General features: G+C 41.6%; 1 protein-coding gene across 1 annotated transcript; it reads left to right on the plus strand.

Moving 5' to 3' along the window:
• Positions 1-63: 63 nt before the first annotated feature.
• Positions 64-20,838, plus strand: LOC121520089 (myosin-7-like). Its single transcript, XM_041803344.1, has 37 exons — positions 64-264; positions 340-483; positions 575-731; positions 829-856; positions 932-1,040; positions 4,241-4,333; positions 4,407-4,470; positions 4,552-4,650; positions 4,766-4,869; positions 4,962-5,100; positions 6,220-6,338; positions 6,413-6,562; positions 6,649-6,819; positions 6,927-7,250; positions 9,068-9,139; positions 9,285-9,490; positions 11,151-11,274; positions 12,927-13,063; positions 13,273-13,528; positions 13,605-13,847; positions 14,476-14,652; positions 14,745-14,890; positions 14,981-15,071; positions 15,163-15,552; positions 15,648-15,774; positions 15,849-15,967; positions 16,054-16,250; positions 16,326-16,509; positions 16,587-16,752; positions 16,826-16,950; positions 17,056-17,364; positions 17,451-17,654; positions 17,747-18,043; positions 18,136-18,240; positions 18,338-18,433; positions 20,574-20,708; positions 20,818-20,838. The coding sequence occupies exons 1-37, from the start codon at positions 64-66 to the stop codon at positions 20,836-20,838; spliced, it is 5,829 nt and encodes a 1,942-aa protein (XP_041659278.1).
• The last annotated feature ends 4,326 nt before the right edge of the window (positions 20,839-25,164 follow it).

Consider the following 25,164-nt stretch of genomic DNA (forward strand, 5'->3'; position numbering starts at 1 on the left):
TGAATGACATTTTTACAATACATTCAGCAGTAATGGATCAACATTTGTAAAGCAGATTGAACCATGGGTGACGCTGCCATGAAGGAGTTCGGGCCTGCTGCTTCTTATCTGAGAAAGTCAGACAAGGAGCGCCTGGAGGCCCAGACCCGGCCCTTCGACATGAAGAAGGAGTGCTTCGTTCCTGACCCTGTGGTGGAGTACGTCAAAGCTTCCATCGTCAGTCGAGATGGTGACAAAGTCACCGCTGAAACTGAATTTGGAAAGGTAGACATATCATAGATTAAGACTGATGTAAATACCTATTTGCCTAGTGTGTTAAATTTATTGTTCCTTCCTCAGACGGTCACAGTGAAAGACAGCGACATCCACCCTCAGAACCCGCCAAAGTTTGACAAAATTGAAGACATGGCGATGTTCACCTTCCTCCATGAGCCCGCCGTGCTGTTTAACCTCAAAGAGCGTTACGCAGCGTGGATGATCTACGTGAGACGGCTTTCAAATCTTCACCTTTACTCTGATAATCAGACGCCTCAGCATCTGAAGCCTCTCCTCTAAACATCTCTCTGTATGACAGACCTACTCCGGACTCTTCTGTGTCACTGTCAACCCCTACAAGTGGCTGCCGGTCTACAACCAGGAAGTGGTGGTGGCCTACAGAGGAAAGAAGAGGAGTGAAGCTCCTCCTCACATCTTCTCCATCTCTGATAACGCCTATCAGTACATGCTGTCAGGTAAACCGTCCACTTCAACCTTTATGTGCTCCACATACTCGGCCATGATGTCACTTCACCTTTAATGCTGACAGTCTGAAAACTCTCTCACTGACAGACAGAGAAAACCAGTCAATCCTCATCACGTAAGTCTCACAGCCAATAAAGCCTCTTCAGCTGATCACAGGCTTTACCTTCAACTCTCTGTCTCTTTTACTCAGCGGAGAATCTGGTGCTGGAAAGACCGTCAACACCAAGCGTGTCATTCAGTACTTCGCCAGCATCGCCGCTGTCCCAGGAGGGAAGAAAGATCCAGCCGCTGAGAAGAAGGTTTGGAAACTTTAACAAGCAACGGTTTAAAACTCAAAATCATGTTAAAGCTCAGAATGTAGAATACAGATGACTGAAACATCTTAAATAAAAGGGTCCAGCATACTGTGTCCTCTAGAGAGCAGCAACAACACAATTATGAAACGATTATAAAGCCAAGAAGCTGCATGTAATGTTCAAATTCAACCTTATCGATGGAACAAGGAGAAAACAGATGAAGAAAGGGAAAAATCTGATGTCTTAGTCAATGCAAATTTTCAATTCACACAATCACATCCTGCAAACCCTGCATACATCAGACTGGTGCAAACACGGTAGTTCAGGTCAGCATATCATTATCAGCACGCACTAGTGACAGACACCATGAACAGTGAACAGGAATCATGGCTTTTTGAACCCCAGACCACCACAAACCAAAGGAACTGTTCATATTTATGTTATCAGATCAACACAAGGAGGCGTTATCAAAAATGTGTCCAGAATTATTCCTATAACATCCTGCAGAAACGACCATTCCTGTCTAGGGCTGAACAATCACTCTCAAATTAGATAAAATCACAATGCAGCCTTCTGCAATTTTCAAATCACAGAAGGGGCACTATTTCTTTCACCTGACATTTGTGTCCAAATATCAGTTTAAACCTTTTATTGCTGCAGAGATGTCATGCATTACAAATCATGCAACCATTCTAGCAGCATGCTTTTAGAGCATGTATGTTGTATGTTTTTCTTGTTCAATATGATAATTATATAAAAATCAGCATTCCCTTTAATAATATCCGATTTGCAAAATGAGTCAAAATCATGACAATTTGATATTTCTTCAAAATTGTTCAGCCCTAGTTTAAACTAATATTGTGTCGTTAAAGTTTAGAATGAATTATTTCTTGTTTTTGTTGGAAAACACATGAGATGAGGAACTTAAGAAATAATAATAATAATAATAATAATGATAATAATAATCGCAACTGCAATATTGGGTAAAAAAATCACAGTTAGATTATCTTCTCAAACGGTTCAGCCCTCTTACTGTCTTGGTAAATTAACTGACTGCGCTGCAGTTCTGCATGACAACATCTTCCCCTGTAAACCTTCATAAAACAGTGACGGCAGCAGCCAGAATAAAATCAGATGGAGCTACACAGACTAATCCATGAGGGTGAAATGCCTCTCATCAGCCTCTGTTTCTGCTCCAAATTAAGGGCCTAGTGTGCAAAGTGACTCCAACTATTCACTAGGGTGTAAACCACCAGTTTCATCCCAGTATGATGTCAATATTCTGGACAACGATACGATCTTTTCCGATATCACAAAATCTGCCACTATATAATTTCGATTTGATTCTACATAAGGACCCAGGATCAATATCAGGCGATTTATGCAAAAATACAGAAAAAAAGTTTCTGCAGTGAAACTTTAGACAGGTCTCTGTATTTAATAAAAATATCTCTTCAACAAAAACAACAAAGACCTGATTACCTTTAAATTAGGAACACAACTATGAATGTTTGTGGTCAAACATGTTGATTTACAACAGCAAACATTTTCAGTGCCAAACATTTTTATTTCCTCACATCCTCAGATCCCTCTGAAGCACCAACATGGACTTTTTCTGCAGCCCTTTAGAATAATGATTAAAATGTTTGGCCTGTGTTCCCATTTTAGATCTTTTTCTTAAACTTATTTACACACATGTGGACTTCAGCAGACATTTCTGCTCTATCTCAGCCCTTCATACTTTACAGGAGCCTGTTAACTTAAGTTCAAATTCTAGAGAGCGATAATCTGTTATTATTAACAGTTTATCCCTCCTCTTTAATGGAACTCAGGAATAAATCCTATCACAGAAGTTTACAGCAGCTTTATTCTCTTAAACTCCTGGAGGATTTATGGATTTACCACAAATAACTAAAGACTAAAGAGACTTTGACTCAGCTAGAGCTGAAACTCTCCTCTCTGCCTCAGTCAGTAAATGTTGTTTGTGGGTGCATTTATAATGTTTAAAATCTGCCATGAATACTGAAATGATCATTCATGTGAGTGATATGACTGTCTAAATCTCAGTCTGCTCTATCACACACATGCACGCTGAGGTTTGTCCAGTTAAAATGAGAATACCAGAATGTTTATTAAGCCCACAGACAGCACTGCCCTAACCAACCAAAGCAGATGGATGCGCCCGTTTCTGTGTTTCTTACTGGCAAATCCATCTTGCAAAGCTCCCATCTGAACTGTTTGGAAGTAGAGAGTGACAGGACCAATCAGCGTCAAGGGGCGGTACTTTTGAGCGCAGCAGAGTCATGACGTAAGCAAGCAGCGAGAAGAGGCGGGTGCAGTTATGAAGGAAGACATTAGCATGGATGCTGCTAAAGCGCCAGGTTTATCAGAACTTGACGACATTTCTTCATTGAAAGAAGAACAAAGAACAGCAGTGAGATGTTTTCTTTTCAGAAACGACAATAGTCGTGTACTGACATGTCTACAGTCGCCATGGTTCACATTATGCAGTTCTCTATGGAGTTTTCAGTAGAAGCGCATGTTGGTTTTGGCATGCGTCACGTGTTTTGTTGCTCTGATTGGCCCGTAAAGATTTGACAGACAGACAAATCCATCTGCATGCCAGGTTAGCACTGCCCAGCTACCACTTGTAAGAGAGATACCATGGGAGAGCGCGAATACATTCAGATCCAGCGTGGAAATAAGGTGGAGAGAAAGAGGAACAGAGAAGTTCTGTGTTTTACCTGTAGTTTTAAAAGCTTTGTCTCCTCGAGGCGTTAAGTGTCTGAAGCTCAATCACAGTGCAGAACATTCCTCTGTGCCTCTTACTCATACTCTGGGCTGTGTGCACAGCCCGGCTCACCCGTGCGTCAGTTTCACAGCCGAGCAGGCCGATAGGATGTCAGCTTTATGAAAATGCATTCCTGCTTGGGCAAATTACTCTATGGTGATAGAATTAGAGATGTAGAAGCACCAGGACCAGGTGCTACGGCATGGCTGCTAATAAAAGCTGCTGTTTTTGGATGGTTAGTATCTGCCATTGGCTGCTCTGTCGCACACGCTCCTCTTGAAAAGTGTGAATGTTTGGTTGAAGTCCCATGACTACACCATAATTTGCATACTGTGCATTTACTTAAAAATCTTCATCTCCTAAAGCTGATGCTCATGTTTTCCCTCACCATTTCTCTTTTTAACAAAATCAGGGAACCCTGGAGGATCAAATCATCCAGGCTAACCCTGCTCTGGAGGCCTTTGGGAACGCTAAGACCATCAGGAACGACAACTCCTCCAGATTTGTAAGTGTTTATATCATCTAGTAAAAGAAAATGAACCATCTTAACTCTAATATCCTCTCCCCTTTCTTCTTAGGGTAAATTTATCCGCATCCATTTTGATAACCGAGGAAAGTTGGCCTCTGCTGATATAGAGACTTGTGAGTGAACGGCTCATTGAACTGACTGTACAGCGTTGTGTATCATCCCATCAGTGTATAACATTGACATTTATGTCACAGACCTTCTGGAAAAGTCTCGTGTGACCTATCAGCTCAAAGCTGAGAGGGACTACCACATTTTCTACCAGATCTTGTCCCAAAAGAAGCCAGAGCTTCTAGGTTTGTATCTGACATAAGCTGAGTTCTAGTCCAGAGCCAGGATTAGTGAAAAATATTAGTTTTAATCAATAAAGTCAAGATCTCTGACGAGAAATTCTGGAAATGTTCTCCTTAGAAATGTTACTCATCACCAACAACCCCTACGACTACGCCTTCATCTCCCAGGGAGAGACGACCGTGGCCTCCATCAATGATGCTGAGGAGCTGATGGCCACTGATGTAATTAAATCGTCCATTTCTAGTCAGTGGTCAATGTATACATCAATTTTTACAATGCCAGAAAAATGTTCCTGAAAATCTATCCAATCCAGGATGCCTTCGACGTGCTGGGCTTCACTCAAGATGAGAAGAACGGCATTTACAAGCTGACTGGTGCCATCATGCATCACGGCAACATGAAGTTCAAGAACAAGCAGCGAGAGGAGCAGGCAGAGGCTGACGGCACTGAAGGTGACCGATGTTTTCTATGAAATAACATTAAACCAGCTGTGCCAAAACAAAGCAATAGTGCCTTTCAAGAGGACCTTATAGACCAGCGGTTCTCAACCTTGGGGTCGGGACCCCCTTTGGAGTCATGAGACACTGAGAGGGGGGTCCCTAAAAAATGAAGAATATTTTTTAAATTACACTGTTGCCACTTTACACCAATTTTGTCATATTTTTTTTTACCCCTTTTCATCGCTTTTCCACCAATTTTAACACATATTTACCATTTAACACCTATTTTTGTCAATTTTACACCCCTTGCACCACTTTTTTCTGCCTGTTTTGCCATTTCCAAACCAATTCTTGCCTCTTAAACTTAACGTTGCCTCTGTTTACCCATTATTGTCACTATCAAACCCTTTTTACACCCAATATTTCCCATTTTAACCAATTTCACCATTTGATATGCCCGATTTTGGTAGTTTAACCAATTTCTGCAGATTTTTTCTTTCACTGTTAACCATTTTTTTGCCAGTTTATATCAATTTTCCATCCCATTTCACCGAATTTCCACCCATTTTTTACCAATTTAAAACCATTTCAGCCACATTTTAACTCCCCTTTACCACTATTTCTGCCCATTTTTGCCATTCTTCTATAATTTTTGCCATGTCTAACCCATCTCTGCTACTGTTAAAATCCAACTTCACTACCTTTTCCACCATTTTTTGTCATTATTAACCCATTTTAGCAATTTTTAAACCATTTTCATTCCTTTTTTTGACAAAAAGAATGTACGTTTTTTAAAAGGCTTTTTACTACGCACATGAATAAAGACATTTGTTTCTCTGAAAAGAGTGGTTTATTCAGGTTAAATATAAAATATGGGTACCACAACTTTACTTTACAATGGACTATGGTTTTGCTGAACTCCATGAACCCCTACTTTGGCTGGGTCCCAAAAAGCTTTCCCATAATCCCCCTTTATAGACGTCCTTGTCTGCACATGACTATTCTGATTTCTGCATAGCTGTTCAACCACCTTCAGGTTCAGTGGGGGTCTCAGGTCTCTGGCACCTTTATTTTGGGGTTGAGAACCACTGTTATAGACAACACTGAAACTCTTCAACAATTTCTCAACAGATGCTGATAAAGTAGCGTATCTGATGGGCCTGAACTCTGCAGACCTCATCAAAGGTCTCTGCCACCCCAGAGTCAAAGTAGGAAATGAGTGGGTCACCAAGGGGCAGAATGTCGCCCAGGTGAGATATTTTTAGATTTCCATTCCTAAACACAGCCCAGCCTGTTTCACTAATGCGTCTGACTGCATGCACAGGTCTACTATGCTGTTGGTGCACTGTCTAAGGCAGTGTACGAGAAGATGTTTCTATGGATGGTTATGAGAATCAATCATTCTCTGGACACCAAGCAGCCCCGCCAGTACTTCATCGGCGTGCTTGACATTGCTGGATTTGAGATTTTTGAAGTGAGTTTAAAACAACTGTGTGAAGTTTCCTTTGATTCAAGGTAAAACTCCTCCACCTGACCTTAATGTGGGATATTTCATTACAGTTCAACACGTTTGAGCAGCTGTGCATCAACTTCACCAACGAGAAACTGCAACAGTTCTTCAACCACCACATGTTTGTGCTGGAGCAGGAGGAGTACAAGAAAGAGGGCATTGAGTGGACTTTCATTGACTTTGGTATGGACCTGCAGGCCTGCATCGACCTGATTGAGAAGGTCAGATATGAACATTATTTTTTTTCCGTAGAAATTCGAGTACACTGCTTTTCCCACTTTAAAACAGTTCTATAAGACTTTTCTTTTAATTTTACAATTTACTACAGCCCATGGGTATCATGTCCATCCTTGAAGAGGAGTGCATGTTCCCCAAAGCCACTGACGCCACATTCAAGGCTAAGCTCTACGACAACCACCTGGGGAAAACAAACAACTTCCAGAAGCCCAGGATCGTCAAAGGAAAACCAGAGGCCCACTTCGCCCTGATTCACTACGCTGGAACTGTTGACTACAACATCAACAACTGGCTGGTGAAGAACAAGGATCCTCTCAATGAGACTGTGGTCGGACTCTACCAGAAATCTACGCTGAAGCTGCTTGCAACCCTCTTTGCAAACTATGCTGGGGCTGACTCAGGTTTGTCTGGAGGGGTGTGAAATCATCACCAGCATGGGGGTGTTGTACAAAAGGAGGGACTTGAGCATGCATAAGCTCTGAATATAAATAAAAATGCTGTTCCTAGTTACTTCATGTTTGCTGCAGAAACCCAATGAATCAGTCTTTATTGGTACTGCACCAATTCATAACCAAAGTTGTCTCTACAAAGAGGGTGGTCTAGACCGATGGTGAGGCAAGGCACACCAGTGCGCTTTAAGATAAGTCTAGGTGTGCCGTGGGAATCTGTACCATACGTTATTACTACAACTTTATGGCAAGTACTGTAACCAGGCCTGCCCACAGATCTGGCTGGACCCCTGAAAAACCCCAGAGAATGGGACCTCCCCAGTCAGGGCCTATTGATGATATCAGTGATTGTGTGCTGGATCAGTAGCATTGGTGCTAGCATCCTGGCTAACAGTGACCTCATTAAGAGCTGAAAAGTATGGCAAGTTATTAATGGGTTGAAATTATCAATTTATGCTATTTTAAACCAAGTTAACCAATTTTTTTTACACATTTTTGCCACTTCTTTGACAACTTTAACCGTGTTACTGCTTTTTTTTTTTTTAAAGCATTTTTGCCATATCTTTTTACTACATTTGACCCATTCTTGCCACTTTTTTGAGCCTTTTTTGCCAAATTAAACCCATTTTTGCTACCTTGTTGCCACATTTCACCCAATTTTGCTATTGTTTGGTCATTTTTTTTTGCCATTTTCCCATCACTTTTAACTCCATCTTACAACCTTTCAATAATTATAACCCTATTTTGCCACTTCTCTGTCACTTCTGATCTATTTTGCCACCTTCTTGCCAATTTTAGCTCACTTTTGCCTTTGTTTGACCACTTTTTTGACCAATTTTGCCCCTTTTTTCACTTTAATCCATTTTTACCACCTTCATACAACATTTAACCCCTGTAAGTCACTTGTAACCCATTTTTATTTTCACACTTTCAGCAAGTTTTTGCCAATTTGAACCCATTGTTTGGCCACTTTTTTTTTCTTCTACCAATTTTCACCCATTTCTGACTGTTTTGCGACCTTTCATCCAATTTTGCCATGTTTTTTCATCTGTTTTAAACCATTTTTGCCACTTTTGCCATCTCTATGATCCCCCAGTTGGCTGGGCCCCAGAAAGCTCTCCCTTTATCTCCCCTTGTAGGCCACCTTGACGGTAACATTATTTTAAAGTCTATTTTGTATTGATTTAAATATGGTGTGACTTGAGATTTTGGCTTAACCTTAGGAGTGCCTTGGGTGAAAACAGTTTGAAAACCACTGGTCTAGACTGTACTCGTTGATGTATTATCAATGAGAACCAGTGTTAAACACCATGAGCTTCAGCAATGTTCCAGTGGAGAGGGAAACTTTCTTTAACAGGCAGGAACCTTAAGCAGAACCAGACTTCTGTTGAACAGCCACCAGCTGAAACCATGTTGGTTTAGGGGATGGGGGAGAAGCAGAAGGAGAGAGGAGGAGGATGCAAAAAGAGGGACAAGAGAAACAACAAACCAGCAAATGGCAGACAAATTTATGGCCGTCACAAGCATAAACTCATCTTCCATTTTGTAAAATACGGCCAAATGGAATAAAGACTTATCAATAACAACCATGACAGATAGAAAAAAATTCATCCTAGTGATGACAATGAAACAGAGAGGACTATTATTGACCATTAAAGCAGTTGGCGTTGTTAGCCTCTCTATGCTACTGTCCACATATGCTTCTTGTCACAAATTTCTACATGCTGTATATTGTTTTCCTTTCAAAAATGTAATGATGTAACATGTTTTTATAGTTCAAGAGTCTGGAGGGAAGGGAAAAGGTGGCGGCAAGAAGAAGGGTTCATCATTTCAGACTGTATCAGCCTTACATCGGGTAAGATCAGTACGATCTACAGATAATGAAACTGAGGGATTCCTCTCAGATGAAGGCAATCTTCTTGGAGAGTTTTTAACCGTATGGCCTTGTGTTTTTTAAACATGATGGGTAATCAGATTTGTTCTCCCTGTTGCACTTCTAGGAGAACCTGAACAAGCTGATGACCAACTTGAGGTCTACTCACCCTCACTTTGTGCGCTGCATCATCCCCAATGAGACCAAGACTCCTGGGGCGATGGAGAACCCTCTGGTGATGCACCAGCTGCGCTGTAACGGCGTGCTGGAGGGCATCAGGATCTGCAGGAAGGGCTTCCCGAACAGGATCCTCTATGGAGATTTCAAACAGAGGTGCCTGTCAGAAAAACACGGGGTAACCCATAAAAAAATTAAAGTGAACAGTGAGTGTCTCTGCAGGTTAGGGAAGCATATGAGCAGTCAACTCGACAGTGGTTTGAAAGATTCTGGCATCCTGCTGGATGGACTGACACCTTCTTACAGTATCTAAGATTTCCTCATGTCATAATAAGCTAAACGATGTGTGGTCAATACATTGCCCCAAAAACTTGAATAAGTATCAAACTGGTTTGGGATCTTGAGACTGGATAGTTAGTAGAATCAGCATAAATTTGGTTTCCTACCATTCTGAGTCTTTTTGTCATGTCAGCTTTAGTGACGGTGTCAGTCTAACCTCTTCTATTCAAATGCTAACCAAAACTAAAACTAAACTGTTTTGGCAGTTGTTTTATTATCATTACATTCTGTTCTGAAAATGTAACCTTCAGACGGACGTTAGAGAGTATTTAAGGGCAACAGTAACCATATGAAGCCCTCTATATTATTACTTTTTCTTTAATTTGGTCAGATAAAATAAATTTTTTTGTGTTTCTTATTCATGACTTGATTAGTTCATATGCTTGCATGTCTTTGTAATGCTTGGTGACAATCAGCAGGGTGCAAATTTCCAGAGGATGGAGGGATATCCCCTCTTCTGGTTCTGATAACACTATGACTAAAAATGTTCATTGCCAGCCTTTTTCCCATGAGACAGACTAGACTAAGACTAGCCTAAAGCAGATCTTTGATGACTAAAACTGACTAAAAGTAAGTTTAGTTTTTGTCAAGATGGCTAAAACTTGACAAAAATGTAATTTAGTTTTGTTGGACATTCAAAATCCATGATATTTCTCCACTGTGGGTAAATCTGTCAAAAACCCTTACATCTGTATCTCTTCAGCCTCTCAGCGGTAAAACGCAGGGACCCCAGGTTTGGCAGAATGCAGAGAACACACTACCATGATCTGGTTCAAGATTTAGGCTAGAGAATAAATGCTTAGACCTAAAGACTGAAATGTAAGGGCTTTTTATGAACCAAAACTTGAATATATACAGTGCTTAACAAATGTATTAGACCACCTGTCATATTTGTCTCAGAGACCATCCAGCATCATGAAGTGCTTTAATGCGGACTCTTTCATTTTCAGTCAGCTCTCCACGTTTTACCATTTTTGAACAGGAATGAGGAATTTCAAACTGAATTCACCCAAATTTGAGCCGGCTCACTGGACTACTCTGAGAAATCAGAAAAAAATCAAGCATAACATTCAACCACTAAAACTCATTTTTCTGTTCAGGAATGACAGTAAATAACTATAATTTGACATATTCATCAATAAATATTAATGTGCTTTACAGTTTTTTCCATTTTTTTTAAATCAGTGAATGTGAAAATTCATGGATAACAATAATAATTATATTTTAGCATTAAAAATATCATTTGGGTTGAAGAGCTTCTAAATATTGGTGTATTAACCATTGCAGAAACATCAAAAATGATTTTGGTAATACCAATGCTGTTAATTTAGGGCAGCTGTGGCATAAACCTTACTTTGGGTGGTGGTCTAATAAATCTGTTAAGCACTGTACATATTTTTTTCCTCTGGTCTTTCAACAATTTGCACCCTGCAATCGAGAAATCAAAAGTTGTAACATGCTCTTCTTTTTTACAAAGATACCGGATTCTGAACCCAAGTGCAATTCCTGAGGGACAGTTCATCGATAACAAAAAAGCTTCAGAGAAGCTTTTGGGCTCCTTGGACATTGACCATAACCAGTACAAGCTGGGCCACACAAAGGTAATTAAAGTACTGAGAAATTAATGCTGGACATTAACAGTCTGACATTTTATAAATACAATATAATACAGTTAAACACATTTTGCTAATGTCAGGTTGGGTGAACAACGTATAACACTGAGTTCCACATTTTTCTGCAAATTGGATTTTAATGTCATAAACATTAATTTTTTGTTTTACAATTGGATGGTGTTGTGTCTCAGGGCTCTCTGGATCACTGAAATCAATCTAAGACACCTGTGATCATTAGTTCACCAGGTGAGCCCATTAAGAGGAAAACTACTAAAGAAGGATGTTCCACATTATTAAGCAGGCCACAGGTTTCAGCAATATGGGAAAGAAAAAGGATCTCTGCTGCTGAAAAAGCTTTAAGTAGTGTCGTAGTGTAATGCCTTGGACAAGATATAAAAAAATGAGATATTTCAGGAAAACTTTAATCGTGATCATCGTACTGTGAAGAAATTTGTGTCTGATTCAGAGCACAGATGGGTTCCTGTAGATATAGGCATAATGGGGAAGGTTTCTGTCAGACAAATTCATCAGACTAAGAGATCAGATGCTAAAATGTCATTACAAAGCAGCAAACAGGTATTTGAAGCTGCTGGTGCCTCTGGAGTCCCACCAACCTCAAGGTGTAGGATCCTCCGGAGGCTTGCAGTCGTGCATAAACCTACTATTCAGCCCCCCCTAACCAATGCTCACAAGCAGAAACGGTTGCAGTGGGCCCAGAAATACATGAAGACTCATTTTCAAACAGTCTTGTTGACTGATGAGGGCCTTGCAACCGTGGATGGTCCAGATGGAGGAGTAGTGGATGATTGGTGGATGGCCACCATGTCCCAACAAGGCTGTGACGTCAGCAAGGAGGGGGCGGAGTCATGTTTTGGGCTGGATTCATGAGGAGAGAGCTGGTAGACCCCTTTGCGGTCCCTGAAGGTGTGAAAATGACCTCGGCAAAGTATCTAGAGTTTTTGACTGACCACTTTCTTCCATGGTACAAAAAGAAGAACTGTGCCTTCTGTAGCAAAATGATCTTCATGCATGACAGTGAACCATCTCATGCTGCAAAGAATCCCTCTGTGTCATTGGCTGCTATGGGCATAAAAGGAGAGAAACTCATGGTGTGGCCCCCATCCTCCCCTGACCTTTAACCCTACTGAGAACCTTTGGAGCATCCTCAAGCTAAAGATCTATGAGGGTGGGAGGCAGTTCACATCAAAACAGCAGCTCTGGGAGGATATTCTGACATCCTGCAGAGAAATTCAAGCAGAAACTCTCCAAAAACTCACAAGTTCAATGGATGTAAGAATAGTGAAGGTGATATCAAAGAAGGGCTCCTATGTTAACATGGAACTTGGCCTGTTCAGATGTTTTTGATTGAAATAGCTTTGATTTCAGTACATATGACCTCCTAATGCTGCAGATTCATCAAAAGACCAGTTTCAGTTCTTTACAACCTATAAAATGTTTTGAACTCTGTAAATTTGAATTATGCTCTAATGGTTGACGACTTGAAAATTATACTGACTGTCATTTTCATCAACTATTTAAGAAAATCAGAGAAAAATATCATTTGCATAATAGTTTGAAAGGCGGTGAACACGCCCTGTCAACTATACTCGCTTCTGCTAATGCCGTCTGTTTGCATCCAGGTGTTCTTCAAGGCCGGGCTTCTGGGTCTACTGGAGGAGATGAGAGATGACCGTCTAGCTCTAATCATCACCAGGCTTCAAGCACGGTCACGAGGTGTTCTGGCAAGAATTGAATTCCAGAAGATTGTGGAACGCAGGTGAATGAGAAAAGACAGAGTATCCTGCTGGTTTCAGTGGCTTGGGGTCATTAAAACGGGCATCAGGCCTTTAAAAGTAATACTTTGTGTTTTCACAAGCTAGAGCCCACCTGAGTCCACTTATTCATCTGAAAACTGTTACGTATAATGCATAATCTGACTTATTTAATTTTGCATATTTCAATATCTTTATGCACCAATGCTTGCAGGGATGCTTTACTGGTGATCCAGTGGAACATCCGTGCCTTCATGGGGGTCAAGAATTGGCCCTGGATGAAGATGTTTTTCAAGATCAAACCTCTGCTGAAGTCAGCAGAGACCGAGAAGGAGATGGCCAACATGAAGGAAGAGTTTGCCAAACTTAAAGAGGCTTTCGCAAAAACTGAGGCCCGCAAGAAGGAGCTTGAAGAAAAAATGGTCACTCTGCTCCAAGAGAAGAATGACCTGCAGCTCCAAGTCCAATCTGTACGTAAATCTGTCAGCATTTCCTTTAACATAAACATGGAACTTCTGTGTGATTCTGTGTCTCTTCATTCATCAGGAACAAGATAATCTTTGTGATGCTGAGGAAAGATGTGAAGGGCTGATCAAAAGCAAAATACAGCTGGAAGCCAAAATCAAAGAGCTGACAGAAAGACTGGAGGATGAGGAGGAGATGAACGCTGAGCTTACAGCCAAGAAGAGGAAGCTGGAGGATGAGTGTTCAGAGTTAAAGAAGGACATCGATGACCTGGAGTTAACTCTGGCTAAAGTGGAGAAAGAGAAGCACGCCACTGAGAACAAGGTAACATAAAATGTGATAACGACGTTCAAGGCCTTTAAGGTTGATCTGATGTCACCACTCTGAGAACAAGGTTCTGTTAGGTCTGTCTGTGGCAGCAGCACTCAGAGGAGGATCCAGCCTTTGAGGCTGATGTCTACGTCACCAGCTGTCCCCATCCTTACCCTTAACAATCGTTAACTCAGGGGTGTCAAACTCAAGGCCCAGGGACCAAATCAGTTATACCCACCAGAACATATCATATTTTTATTATAACTGGCCCACCAGTATGGGGTCTGCAGATTTCCTCCAGTACAAAAATGTGAACTTAGCCAGAATCCGGTCCCTGCTGTGGTTGAGTTTGACACCCCTGCATTAACTCAACTATCCCTGTGCAAAGCCCTGGATTTAAACATCTAAATCCCTGATGGCCTTTTGGTTTCTCTTGTGCTCTCTATTTAATTTATTCCATTTATATGCATGCCTCTATTTCTCTGACTTATTTATTTAATTACCACATGCTTACTCTGGGATGTAAGCTGTAAAAAATGCATTTGAGCCAGAGTATTTCCATCTGTATAAGAAAAACAACTGTTGTAGTCTGGTTTTATTACTGGGTATTTACTAAATAGTCAATCTGTTTATACAACAGGTGAAGAACCTGGTGGAGGAGATGGCAGCTCAGGACGAAATCATCGCTAAGCTGACCAAAGAAAAGAAAGCCTTACAGGAAGCTCATCAGCAAACCCTGGATGACCTGCAGAGTGAGGAAGACAAAGTCAACACTCTGACCAAGGCCAAGGCCAAGCTGGAGCAGCAAGTGGACGACGTAAGAACTCAATATAATGGAGAGTTAGTGCATACTTCAAATGCCTTAGTAAAACAATGTTTCGTCAATAATGTAATGACTATCCATCCCAGCTTGAAGGGTCCCTTGAGCAAGAAAAGAAAGTACGAATGGATCTTGAAAGAGCAAAGAGGAAGCTTGAAGGAGACCTAAAGTTAGCTCAAGAAAGTATAATGGACCTGGAAAATGACAAGCAGCAACTCGAAGAAAGGCTGAAAAAGTAATACAAACACTGCACAAGTAAACAGACATGGAGGGATTTGTTTGGCTTTGTGTCATCGGGACGGTTAACAACCTTTTTCTTCCACAGGAAAGATTTTGAAATCAGCCAACTCAATGGCAAAATAGAAGATGAACAAATGATAAGTGCCCAGCTCCATAAAAAACTGAAGGAGCTACAGGTAAATACTATAAGGGAGGTTAATGTGTTTAGTCACGATGAAGAAGATGACATTTTCAATGCAGAATGAAAATACATTTCCATTGGTCTAGGCTCGCATTGAGGAGCTGGAGGAAGAGCTGGAGGCAGAGCGAGCTGCCCGAGCCAAGGTGGAGAAGCAGAGAGCAGACCTGGCCAGAGAGCTGGAGGAGATCAGTGAGCGTCTGGAGGAGGCCGGAGGAGCAACGGCTGCTCAGATTGAGATGAACAAGAAGAGGGAGGCAGAGTTCCTGAAACTCCGCAGAGACCTGGAAGAGGCCACTCTGCATCATGAAGCAACTACTGCCACCCTGAGGAAGAAGCAGGCTGACAGCGTAGCTGACCTTGGAGAGCAGATCGACAACCTGCAGAGAGTCAAACAGAAGCTGGAGAAGGAGAAGAGCGAGCTCAGGCTGGAGCTGGATGACGTGGTCTCCAATATGGAACATATAGTCAAGGCAAAGGTGAAATTAATTTATTGTGTCTTTTTTCATGGGGTAAACAATATCTTACCATTCAGTGTGGCTAACCTCAGGCTGTATTTGTTGCCTTTTTTCAGAATAACTTGGAAAAAATGTGCAGGTCTCTGGAGGATCACATGAATGAATATAAAACAAAGTCAGAGGAGGGACAGCGTGTCATCAATGATTTCACCATGCAGAAAGCAAAGCTTCAAACTGAGAATGGTACGTCTCTGGATAAAATAACATTAAAATAACATCATGACAAAGTACTGAGATGATTCTGTATGAAAAATTAGGTGAACTCACCAGGCAGCTTGAGGAAAAGGATTCCCTGGTGTCTCAGCTCACCAGAGGAAAACAGTCCTATACTCAGCAGATTGAGGACCTTAAAAGACAGCTGGAGGAGGAAGTAAAGGTAGCAAACAACGGACATGGTCGCTCACCTGATTCAGTTTAAAAGGAGCTCTGTAAGAGAAACTGAGAGTCTGCTCTTCTTTTCAGGCCAAGAACGCCCTGGCCCACGCCGTGCAGTCTGCCCGTCATGACTGTGACCTGCTCAGAGAGCAGTTTGAAGAGGAGCAGGAGGCCAAGGGGGAGCTCCAGCGCAGCATGTCCAAGGCCAACTCTGAGGTAGCACAGTGGAGGACCAAGTATGAAACCGACGCCATCCAGAGGACGGAGGAACTGGAGGAGGCCAAGTGGGTAAAACACATGACTTCAGCAACTACAGAGTCTTAAACCATGAATCCTGAATCAGTTTTATCCAAATCCAGGAAGAAGCTGGCTCAGCGTCTGCAGGATGCTGAAGAGGCCGTTGAAGCAGTGAATGCTAAATGTTCCTCTCTGGAGAAGACCAAACACAGACTGCAGAATGAGATTGAAGATCTCATGGTGGACGTGGAGAGGTCCAATGCTGCTGCTGCCGCTCTGGACAAGAAGCAAAGGAACTTTGACAAGGTTCAGTTTTAAATTCATGTTTTCAGTTTCACTTTTCACTACATGAATGTCATGAGCCTCACACGTACATATTCCAGGTCTTGGCAGAATGGAAACAGAAATATGAAGAGTCTCAAACAGAGCTGGAGAGCTCCCAGAAGGAAGCCAGGTCTCTGAGCACTGAGCTCTTCAAACTGAAGAACTCCTATGAAGAATCTCTGGAACATCTGGAGACCATGAAGAGAGAGAACAAGAACCTGCAGGGTAAGGGTCACTCTCCATCATCTCTTTTACAGAATCAGATCAGTCCTTTCATCTGCTGCATTCTGCTTCTCAGAGGAAATATCCGACCTCACTGAACAAATCGGTGAGGGTGGAAAGAATATTCACGAGCTCGAGAAGATCAGAAAACAACTGGAACAAGAGAAGTCTGAGATACAAACGGCCCTAGAAGAAGCCGAGGTAAGCTGAGTGCTCTACAGGTGGACCTCAGAAACTCAAACATACATCTGGACCTCTCTATGAAGACTTAACACCCTTTACTCTGAACCCTTCATGTCATGATAGGCCTCACTGGAACATGAGGAAGGGAAGATTCTCAGAGCCCAGCTAGAGTTCAACCAGATCAAGGCTGAGATCGAGCGCAAGTTAGCAGAAAAAGACGAAGAGATGGAGCAATCAAAGAGAAACCAACAGCGTATTGTGGACACTCTGCAGACCTCTCTGGAGGCTGAAACTCGCAGCAGGAATGAGGCCCTCCGTCTGAAGAAGAAGATGGAGGGAGACCTCAATGAGATGGAGATCCAGCTCAGCCAGGCCAACAGACAAGCTGCTGAGGCTCAGAAACAGCTCAAGGCTGTTCACGCACATCTGAAGGTATGAATTTTATTCCAAAAGACCAATTATGAATGCACAATATGACCTGAAATAACAGTTATCGAACAATTATAACACTTAAACAGGATGCTCAGCTCCAGCTTGATGAGTCTCTGCGAGCAAATGATGATATGAAGGAAAACATCGCCATAGTAGAGAGGCGTAACAACCTGCTCCAGGCTGAACTGGAGGAGCTGAGAGCTGCTCTGGAGCAGACGGAGAGAACCCGCAAACTTGCAGAGCAAGAGCTGCTGGATGTTAGTGAGAGGGTGCAGCTACTGCACTCCCAGGTAATGTGCAGAAAATGTTGAACAATTTAGGGGTAGCTGTTTTTATTTCCTTGTTTTCAAAATGTAAATTCTACCTATTCACAAACAACCAGAACACCAGTCTGCTAAACCAGAAGAAGAAGCTGGAGGCAGACACATCCCAGCTCCAGACTGAGGTGGAGGATGCACTGCAGGAGTGCAGGAATGCTGAGGAGAAGGCCAAGAAGGCCATCACTGATGCTGCCATGATGGCAGAGGAGCTGAAGAAAGAACAGGACACCAGCGCCCACCTGGAGCGTATGAAGAAGAACATGGAGCAGACCATCAAAGACCTGCAGCACCGTCTGGATGAAGCTGAACAGATCGCCATGAAGGGAGGGAAGAAGCAGGTGCAGAAGCTGGAGGCCAGGGTGAGCAGAGGCTGTGTTTATCCACCATTTAAACATGTTAACCCAGAGTTGGCCTTTATTTGCTTACTTTTGCTAACTTTTTTATCCTTCAGGTCAGGGAACTTGAAAATGAGGTTGAGAATGAACAAAAAAAGGCCAGTGAGGCTGTAAAGGGAGTAAGGAAATATGAAAGACGTATCAAAGAGCTCACCTATCAGGTAAGAATAGATCATGACAGAAATCGTTTAATGCTTTTGAAATCATGTTCAGAATGAGAGTACAATTATTCCTATTGAATTTATGTTTATGATTTAGACCGAGGAAGATCGTAAAAACCTCGCTCGCCTTCAAGATTTAGTGGACAAGCTGCAGCTGAAGGTCAAATCCTATAAGAAGTCTGCTGAGGAGGCTGTAAGTAAACAGAGAGACTTTGGTTCAGGACAAACCAGGATTGTGACTAAGTTTATCCATTTCATTATCTCTATGCTTACTTAGTGTGCAATATTACACACATAGATACTGTTATGCATGCTAACCCTGTGCAATAATACATGCAGAAACATGCCTGCATATGCAAATTCAGTGTAATAGGGCAATGAAGAATCATATCAGCACTTTAAATAAACAGGCCAAGGAAAAATGTGCAATATCACGAGGTGTAATGATTTTTGTGTTTGTCACAAACATCATGGTTTGGGGGTAACCTTTGGAGAAGACAAATTAGATAAGAATCTAGCCACCTCTCTGAGTGGTAGTAATGTCCTTCATTATTGAGCAACCAATGAAGAAAAGGAAGAAGCTGACAAAACACACCAAAGAAGAAAGTTAGCTCCTGCTGCAAGAGAAGTGAGACTCGACAGCTACTTCTCCCTCTCCTCCTCCCCGTGCTGTTTTTAAAAAGTCTTTTGCAGAGCAGAGAGAGTTGAACACGTTACTAATGATAGTGGATTTTAAATACTATGCACAGACCTGGTGAAGTACAGAACAGCAGTTACAAGCATGTATTTAAGCACTCTGCTCAGACTCTGTTGTAACACCCAGGCCTGTGTTTACATGAGCTAGTCTGCGATCCCTCACTGATGAACAGGATTTTGCATGAGTAACCTCTGCACAGGAAAGAAGACTGTAGCTAGTGTGAAACATGGAGGAGGCTTGCTTATGTTCTGGGGATGCTTTGCTGCATCTGGCACAGGGGGTCTGGAATCTGTACTGGGTACAATATAAAGGCATTCTGGAGCCAAATGTGCTGCCCAATGTCAGACAGCTTCCCAGTCTTAGGGCAGGGGTCCTCCAACAGGATAATGAGCCCAAAAACAGAGCTGAAAACAGCCAAGAACAGCCAAGAACCAAACACTGGACTATTCTGAAGTGGCCTTCTTTGAGCCCTGATCTAAATCCTAGTGGAAATCTGTGGACGGAGCAAAAACATGCAGTCTGGAGAAGGCACCCTTCAAACTTGAGACAGCTGGGGCAGTCTGATCACCAGGAGTGGGCCAAAATACCTGGGACAGGTGCAGAAGTCTCACTGAGAGTTAGAGAAATCACTTTATTGCAGTGACTACCTCCAAAGGTTGGGCATATTTAAGTCAATGGTACCATCATTTGAGTCCAGGTCAGTTTAGTTATTTTGTTTTTTTTAAATTATTCTGTTGAACCACAATTCAAATGCAAAGTCTGATTTTCATTTGTTAATTTTCTGTAAATCTTTATTTATTATTACTTTTGTCAGTTTCAAGTTATTTCAGTGACCATTGTGAGTTTTCTTTCTTTAACGGAAGGGTACCAACTTTATCGTCCATGTGTGAATGTGTTTACTTCTAAGAAAGTATTTCGCTGGAAGTATTTACTGAAAATTAGAACCCTTTTGTGTGACGTCTATCCATGACGGACTACAGCCCGGTTTAAGACTCATAATCTGTGGAGGAAATACAGACAGGAATAACCTTTACAGATCTTTGATATGCCAACAGTCTGACAGTGATCAGCTCTCTGGTTCATGAAATCAGACTCTGTGGTTGGGGGTTTGAAGTCTTTCCTATAAATGAAGCGATCAAGCATGTGATCTTCTTTCAGTCTGGGACAGAACATTTTATCCATTCATAAGTTGGTTCAATCTGAGGGACTGATGGGGAATGAAACAGAACTTTTTCAATAACCCTGAAAGACCTGAGGCTTTGAGAAAGCGAGGCACACACCATGACCTCTGGGTCTCAGCTAATGTCAGTCTGTAAGAGGAAATGACATCACAACGATTCATCCTAAAACAGAATATTGATTTTTAAAATTGTCCCAAAAACAGTAACACTTCTATTCCCACTCATGGAGATTTCCACAAAATAAATGCTAGCTGTGCATGCATACTGACACAGGCACACAGTTACCTGCCCAGGTAAAGGGAAGAAGGAACAGATTATTCAAACTGTAGAACTAATGCTTTTAGTGACTTGTTACAACAAAAGGTAATCTGACTACTTTCACCAGAACCCTCTGACCAGATTACTGACAACAGTGTGCATAAAAACTACTGAGCATGTGTGCGGCTGTATTACAGGAGGAACAGGCCAACAATAATCTCACAAAGTACCGTAAGCTTCAGCATGAGCTGGATGAGGCTGAAGAGCGAGCTGACATAGCTGAGTCTCAGGTCAACAAGCTGCGTGCCAAGAGCCGGGATGCAGGGTCAAAGGTCAGTGTGGATCACTTTATTATGACTAAAGCATTAAAATAAAGCTGTTTTATCTAAATAAATGGTCATATTATCTCATCGTTGATGGTGTTCTGTCCTTATTTTTCAGAAAGGACTTGATGAAGAGTGAAGATCTCTCACTATAAGCTTTTTTCTGAGGCACATGTTGCCAGTGTGACTGTGTCTCCCTAAACCTGTTTGTTCAGTAGAATAAATTCACTGTGCATCTCAAACCGTCTCCTGTTTTCTCATTTAATCCACTGACATGGCCTCTTGTTGACTTCATAGAGACTGACTCCTCTTAAAGATACAAATATCTAGGTAGTAAAATATCTCTACTAATTTAAAAAGTGACCATTCCTATGTTAGATTTAATTGTGGTCTTACAGTATCTCACATATTTCAGAGAAATTCTGTTTTTCTAATCTTGACTGGATGTGTCTTATTACAGATGCCACTGATTTTGAGTTTAGCCCCCATCTCACCTCTGTGACATGGAAACCCCCTCACTCAGCATTTCCAGTGAGCTGACACCAGCATTGCTCACCTCCACAGCCTCCTTCTCAACACTACTTTAAAACTGAGGACTCTTGATGATAGAAAGGCACCTCATAAGGAGATCTTACTAAACAAACAAAAACGTTCTGCTCTCATTCATAAATTTGTCATAATGTGGGAGAAACCTACTTAAAAATGCCCTTCAGCTTTTGCACTGGTGCACAGGTGATGCTAGAGTTCAGGTGCATCATCAACTCCTAGGGCACATGAGCACAGAGGTGTACCTTTAGCTACAGTTTTCCCTCATGAGAAAATTCAGAATGAAAACTAAACGCTGGTTTTCTCTTTAGAAAAATATGCCCTCTGAGTTTTTATTGAACAGAGCCCTCAGTTTAAAACAAGAACAGCACCGATGGGTGGAGCTGGACAGGGCTGGTCTTTATTCGTCACTTTGTGTTATGGTACGCTATCACAGGAGAATGTTGTTGTTTTTTGACGTGTGTTCATGTGTAGGACTGAATTATTTATAATGTCTAAAATATCTGTCAATGCTGTAAGCCAGTGGTTCTCAACCTTCTCAGCCCGCGACCCCCAACATAAAGGTGCCAGAGACTGGGGACCCCCACTGTACCTGAAGATGGCTGAACGCAGCCACGCATATTCTAGAATAGTCATGTGGAGACAAGGCCGTGCATAAAGGGGGAAAATTAGGAGAGCTTTCCAGACAACTGGAGGACCAAGGATCACAGCAAAATCATGGTCCATCATAAAGTCCAGCTGTGATATCCATATTTCATGTTTTATCTGAAAAATAACAACTCTTATCAATAAACAATTATCCTTTTTTATTCATTTGTGTAGTAAAAAGCCTTATTAAAAATATAAATCCATTTTGTTAAGGTTTAAGAATTGATAAAACGGGTTAATAATGGAAAAAAATGGGAGAAAAAGTGGTGAAGTTGGATTTTAAAAGTAGCAGAAATGGGTTAGAAGTGGAATAAATTAGATAAAAATGACAAAATGGGCATAAAGAGTGGAAAAAGGGAGTTAGATGTGGCTGAATTGCTTTAAATTGGCAAAAATGTGTCAAAATTTGGTAATAAAATGGGATGAAAAATTTATATAACTGGCAAAAAATGGTTAACTGTTGGTTAAACAAGCAAAACATGGGCATATCAAATGGTGAAATGGGGTTGAAATGGGAAAAACTGGGTTTAAAAAGTGGTTAGAAGGGGTGACTAGTAGCAATAATGGGTCAATAGAGGCAACATTAAGCTTAAGTGGCAAGAACTGATTTAGAAGTGGCAAAAACAGGCAGAAAAAAGTGGTGGAAAGAGTTTAAAACTGACAATGATATGTGTTAAACGGTGAAAATGTGTTTAAATTGGTGGAAAAATGGTAAAAGGGGTACAAAATGACTGTTAAGTGGAAAGAGTGTAATTTAAAAAAATGTTCTTAGTGTTTGTTTTTTTGTTTTTAGGACATTTGGAGACCCACTCTCAGTGTCTCGCGACCCCCATGGGGGTCCCGACCCCAAGGTTGAGAGCCACTGCTGCAAGCAATGCACTTGTTGGCTATCTGGAAATGAGATGTCCTTTCTCATCATTTGAAGACATTCATCCTCAGGACTAGGACGTCAGGTAAGAGCTATGACGAGTTTTTACTAGAAAGAGACAGACTTACTAGGATCTGTGTTTTTGCAGTGCAGTGAGGGAGAGGGCGACCAAGCACATAAACAACCAGTGAAGCGTTAACAGTCTACAGAAAGGTCTCAGGGCTGTTGGTAGAAGCCACAGTTTCCACTGCAACCAGAACAGGAGGAAACCAACCAGGAACCGTCTTCTTTGGAGGCAGCAGTGCTATCCTCCGTACCGCCGTGTCACCTCAGATCCTGAATAACTAGAGGAAGGTTTTTTATAGAGACAGCCTTAATTGATCATGAGCTATCTTAATGAGACAAGGTTCATTAAAAATACACCAGAACCTTTCACAAAAATCTCAAAGGGTGATTGGATAAATGTTCTGTCTGTCACAACGTTACAGAAGTCCTGGGTGGAACATCGTATGGTGTGGTGGGCAGCCGTCGCCCCAGGGACTAAACTCCACAATAGCAGCCTGCCAGGCAGCTGTTATCACTGCTCACTGCCAGCCAGCACATCAAACTCCTGATGAAGAAAACATCGTTCCCATCAAGTCAATCGCTTTTCTCTTATTACAATAAAGAAATGTTGTCCAGTACGTTTTCCTACAAACGGTACGTTCATTCTCTGAACTGGGTTTTACGTTTCAGTTGAAGCTTTGCAGGATGGATCTGCCTGATGACAGACACGGCACACGGCCAATCCACTGGCTCTGCAGGGTTTCCAGAGACAACTGGATATCAGGCACGCCCTAAGGACACAACGCAATTAAGCTGCAAATACTTTAAAATAATTTCTACTTTTCTACCAGTCTTAGTATTATTATGAAGCATGTTTGCTGATTTTACCCCTGGGGGTTAATAAAGTATCCTGCTGCCATTTTTCCCTTTCTTCTTGTTGTCAAACGTCTGTTGCGTGATGTTTCTGAGGTTTCTAAGCATCTATCTTTCTAGTTTTGCAGCTATGAAACAACATGCAGTTAGTAAGTCTAGAAGGACAATGAAGTCCTATCAAATACAAAGTAGATTTTACATAGCTTCTAAAAACAAGAATGCTCTTTGCTTTGTGATTTTCTAGATTTAGTTTAAAGTGGATTTAACAGTAAAAGCTGATCTCTTGCTTCTTGATTTAAACGGATTTTTAAAATGTGGGAACATTTAAGAAAGCATTAAAGAAAGCTTTGAATAAATCCTGTAAATAAAAAGCAAAAAGAAAACCCTCAAAACATCACCCCCAGACCAAAAAAGAATAGCACCTATAAAACATAATACAGATGTGTCGATTTACGATTAAACACATGAGAAATTATGTTTTGTTGTTTAGTTACTGTGAGAAGTGATGAACCCATCTACAGTTCATCATCAGTTATGAACAGGGAAACTTGGATCATTTCATTTTGCTTTTTAAATACCTGAAGGTCGTATTTTCACCTTTGTTTAATAAAATCATCTACATTTCTACAAATGTGAAAAGCAGAGTTGAAACTTCTTACCTTTTTATAAAGAGGAAGGCAGTCTGTCTCTGGATGGGCCCTTTAGGACAGGAGAATAAATACACAGACTTGATGAAGGTCTGACAGACTCCAACCAATCTGGATTGGAGCATACAAGGGTAGAGTCAGCTAAGACAGACCTATGGATTTGAGAAACACAGATTTATCTACACCAAAAGACATCCAAAGCAAAGTTTAAATTTGTTTATAAAAGGTTCCGATAGCCAACAGTACCTGCTCTTTCCTTGCCGCGTCCTCATCATTTCACCACGAGAAGACGAGCAGCGCTCAGGATTCTGTTACTCAGGGATCCAGGGTCTGAACCAGTGGTGAGAAAACAAAACAAGAGAGCAATCAAGTCCTGGCCTCCGCGAGAGCTTAACACCCCCTTAGAAGTGACCTTCCACGATACCAAAGGACGAATGCTGACAATAGCTGGCTTCAGACTCTAATGAGGAAAGGTGCCTCACACCTTCCTGTGTGATCCCGTGCTATCATAAAAGTCAAAGACACATGAACTAAGGACAGCTGGGAATGAAACCTTTCACGGATGGTTAAGTGGTTTGCTTGAGCCGGGAATAGACAAAGGGATAAGTAAAGGAGAGGAGAGATGTAGAGAGCCAGCCAGGAGTAACTCTACTCAGAGGAACACGTTTGTTCTTATGGCTGGCACATTAAGAATGAATTCATTTGTTCTGAAGAGGTCCACTGAGCCTGAATTTAAACTTCTTTAAGTGTTAAAAACTTAATTATGATGTGAAATACAAGCATGACAGTTGTGAACCAATGTGTGCTATTATGTCTAATTATGCACAACACAGGAAAA

Source organism: Cheilinus undulatus, linkage group 13, assembly GCF_018320785.1.
Source record: "Cheilinus undulatus linkage group 13, ASM1832078v1, whole genome shotgun sequence".
Lineage (NCBI taxonomy): Eukaryota > Metazoa > Chordata > Actinopteri > Labriformes > Labridae > Cheilinus > Cheilinus undulatus.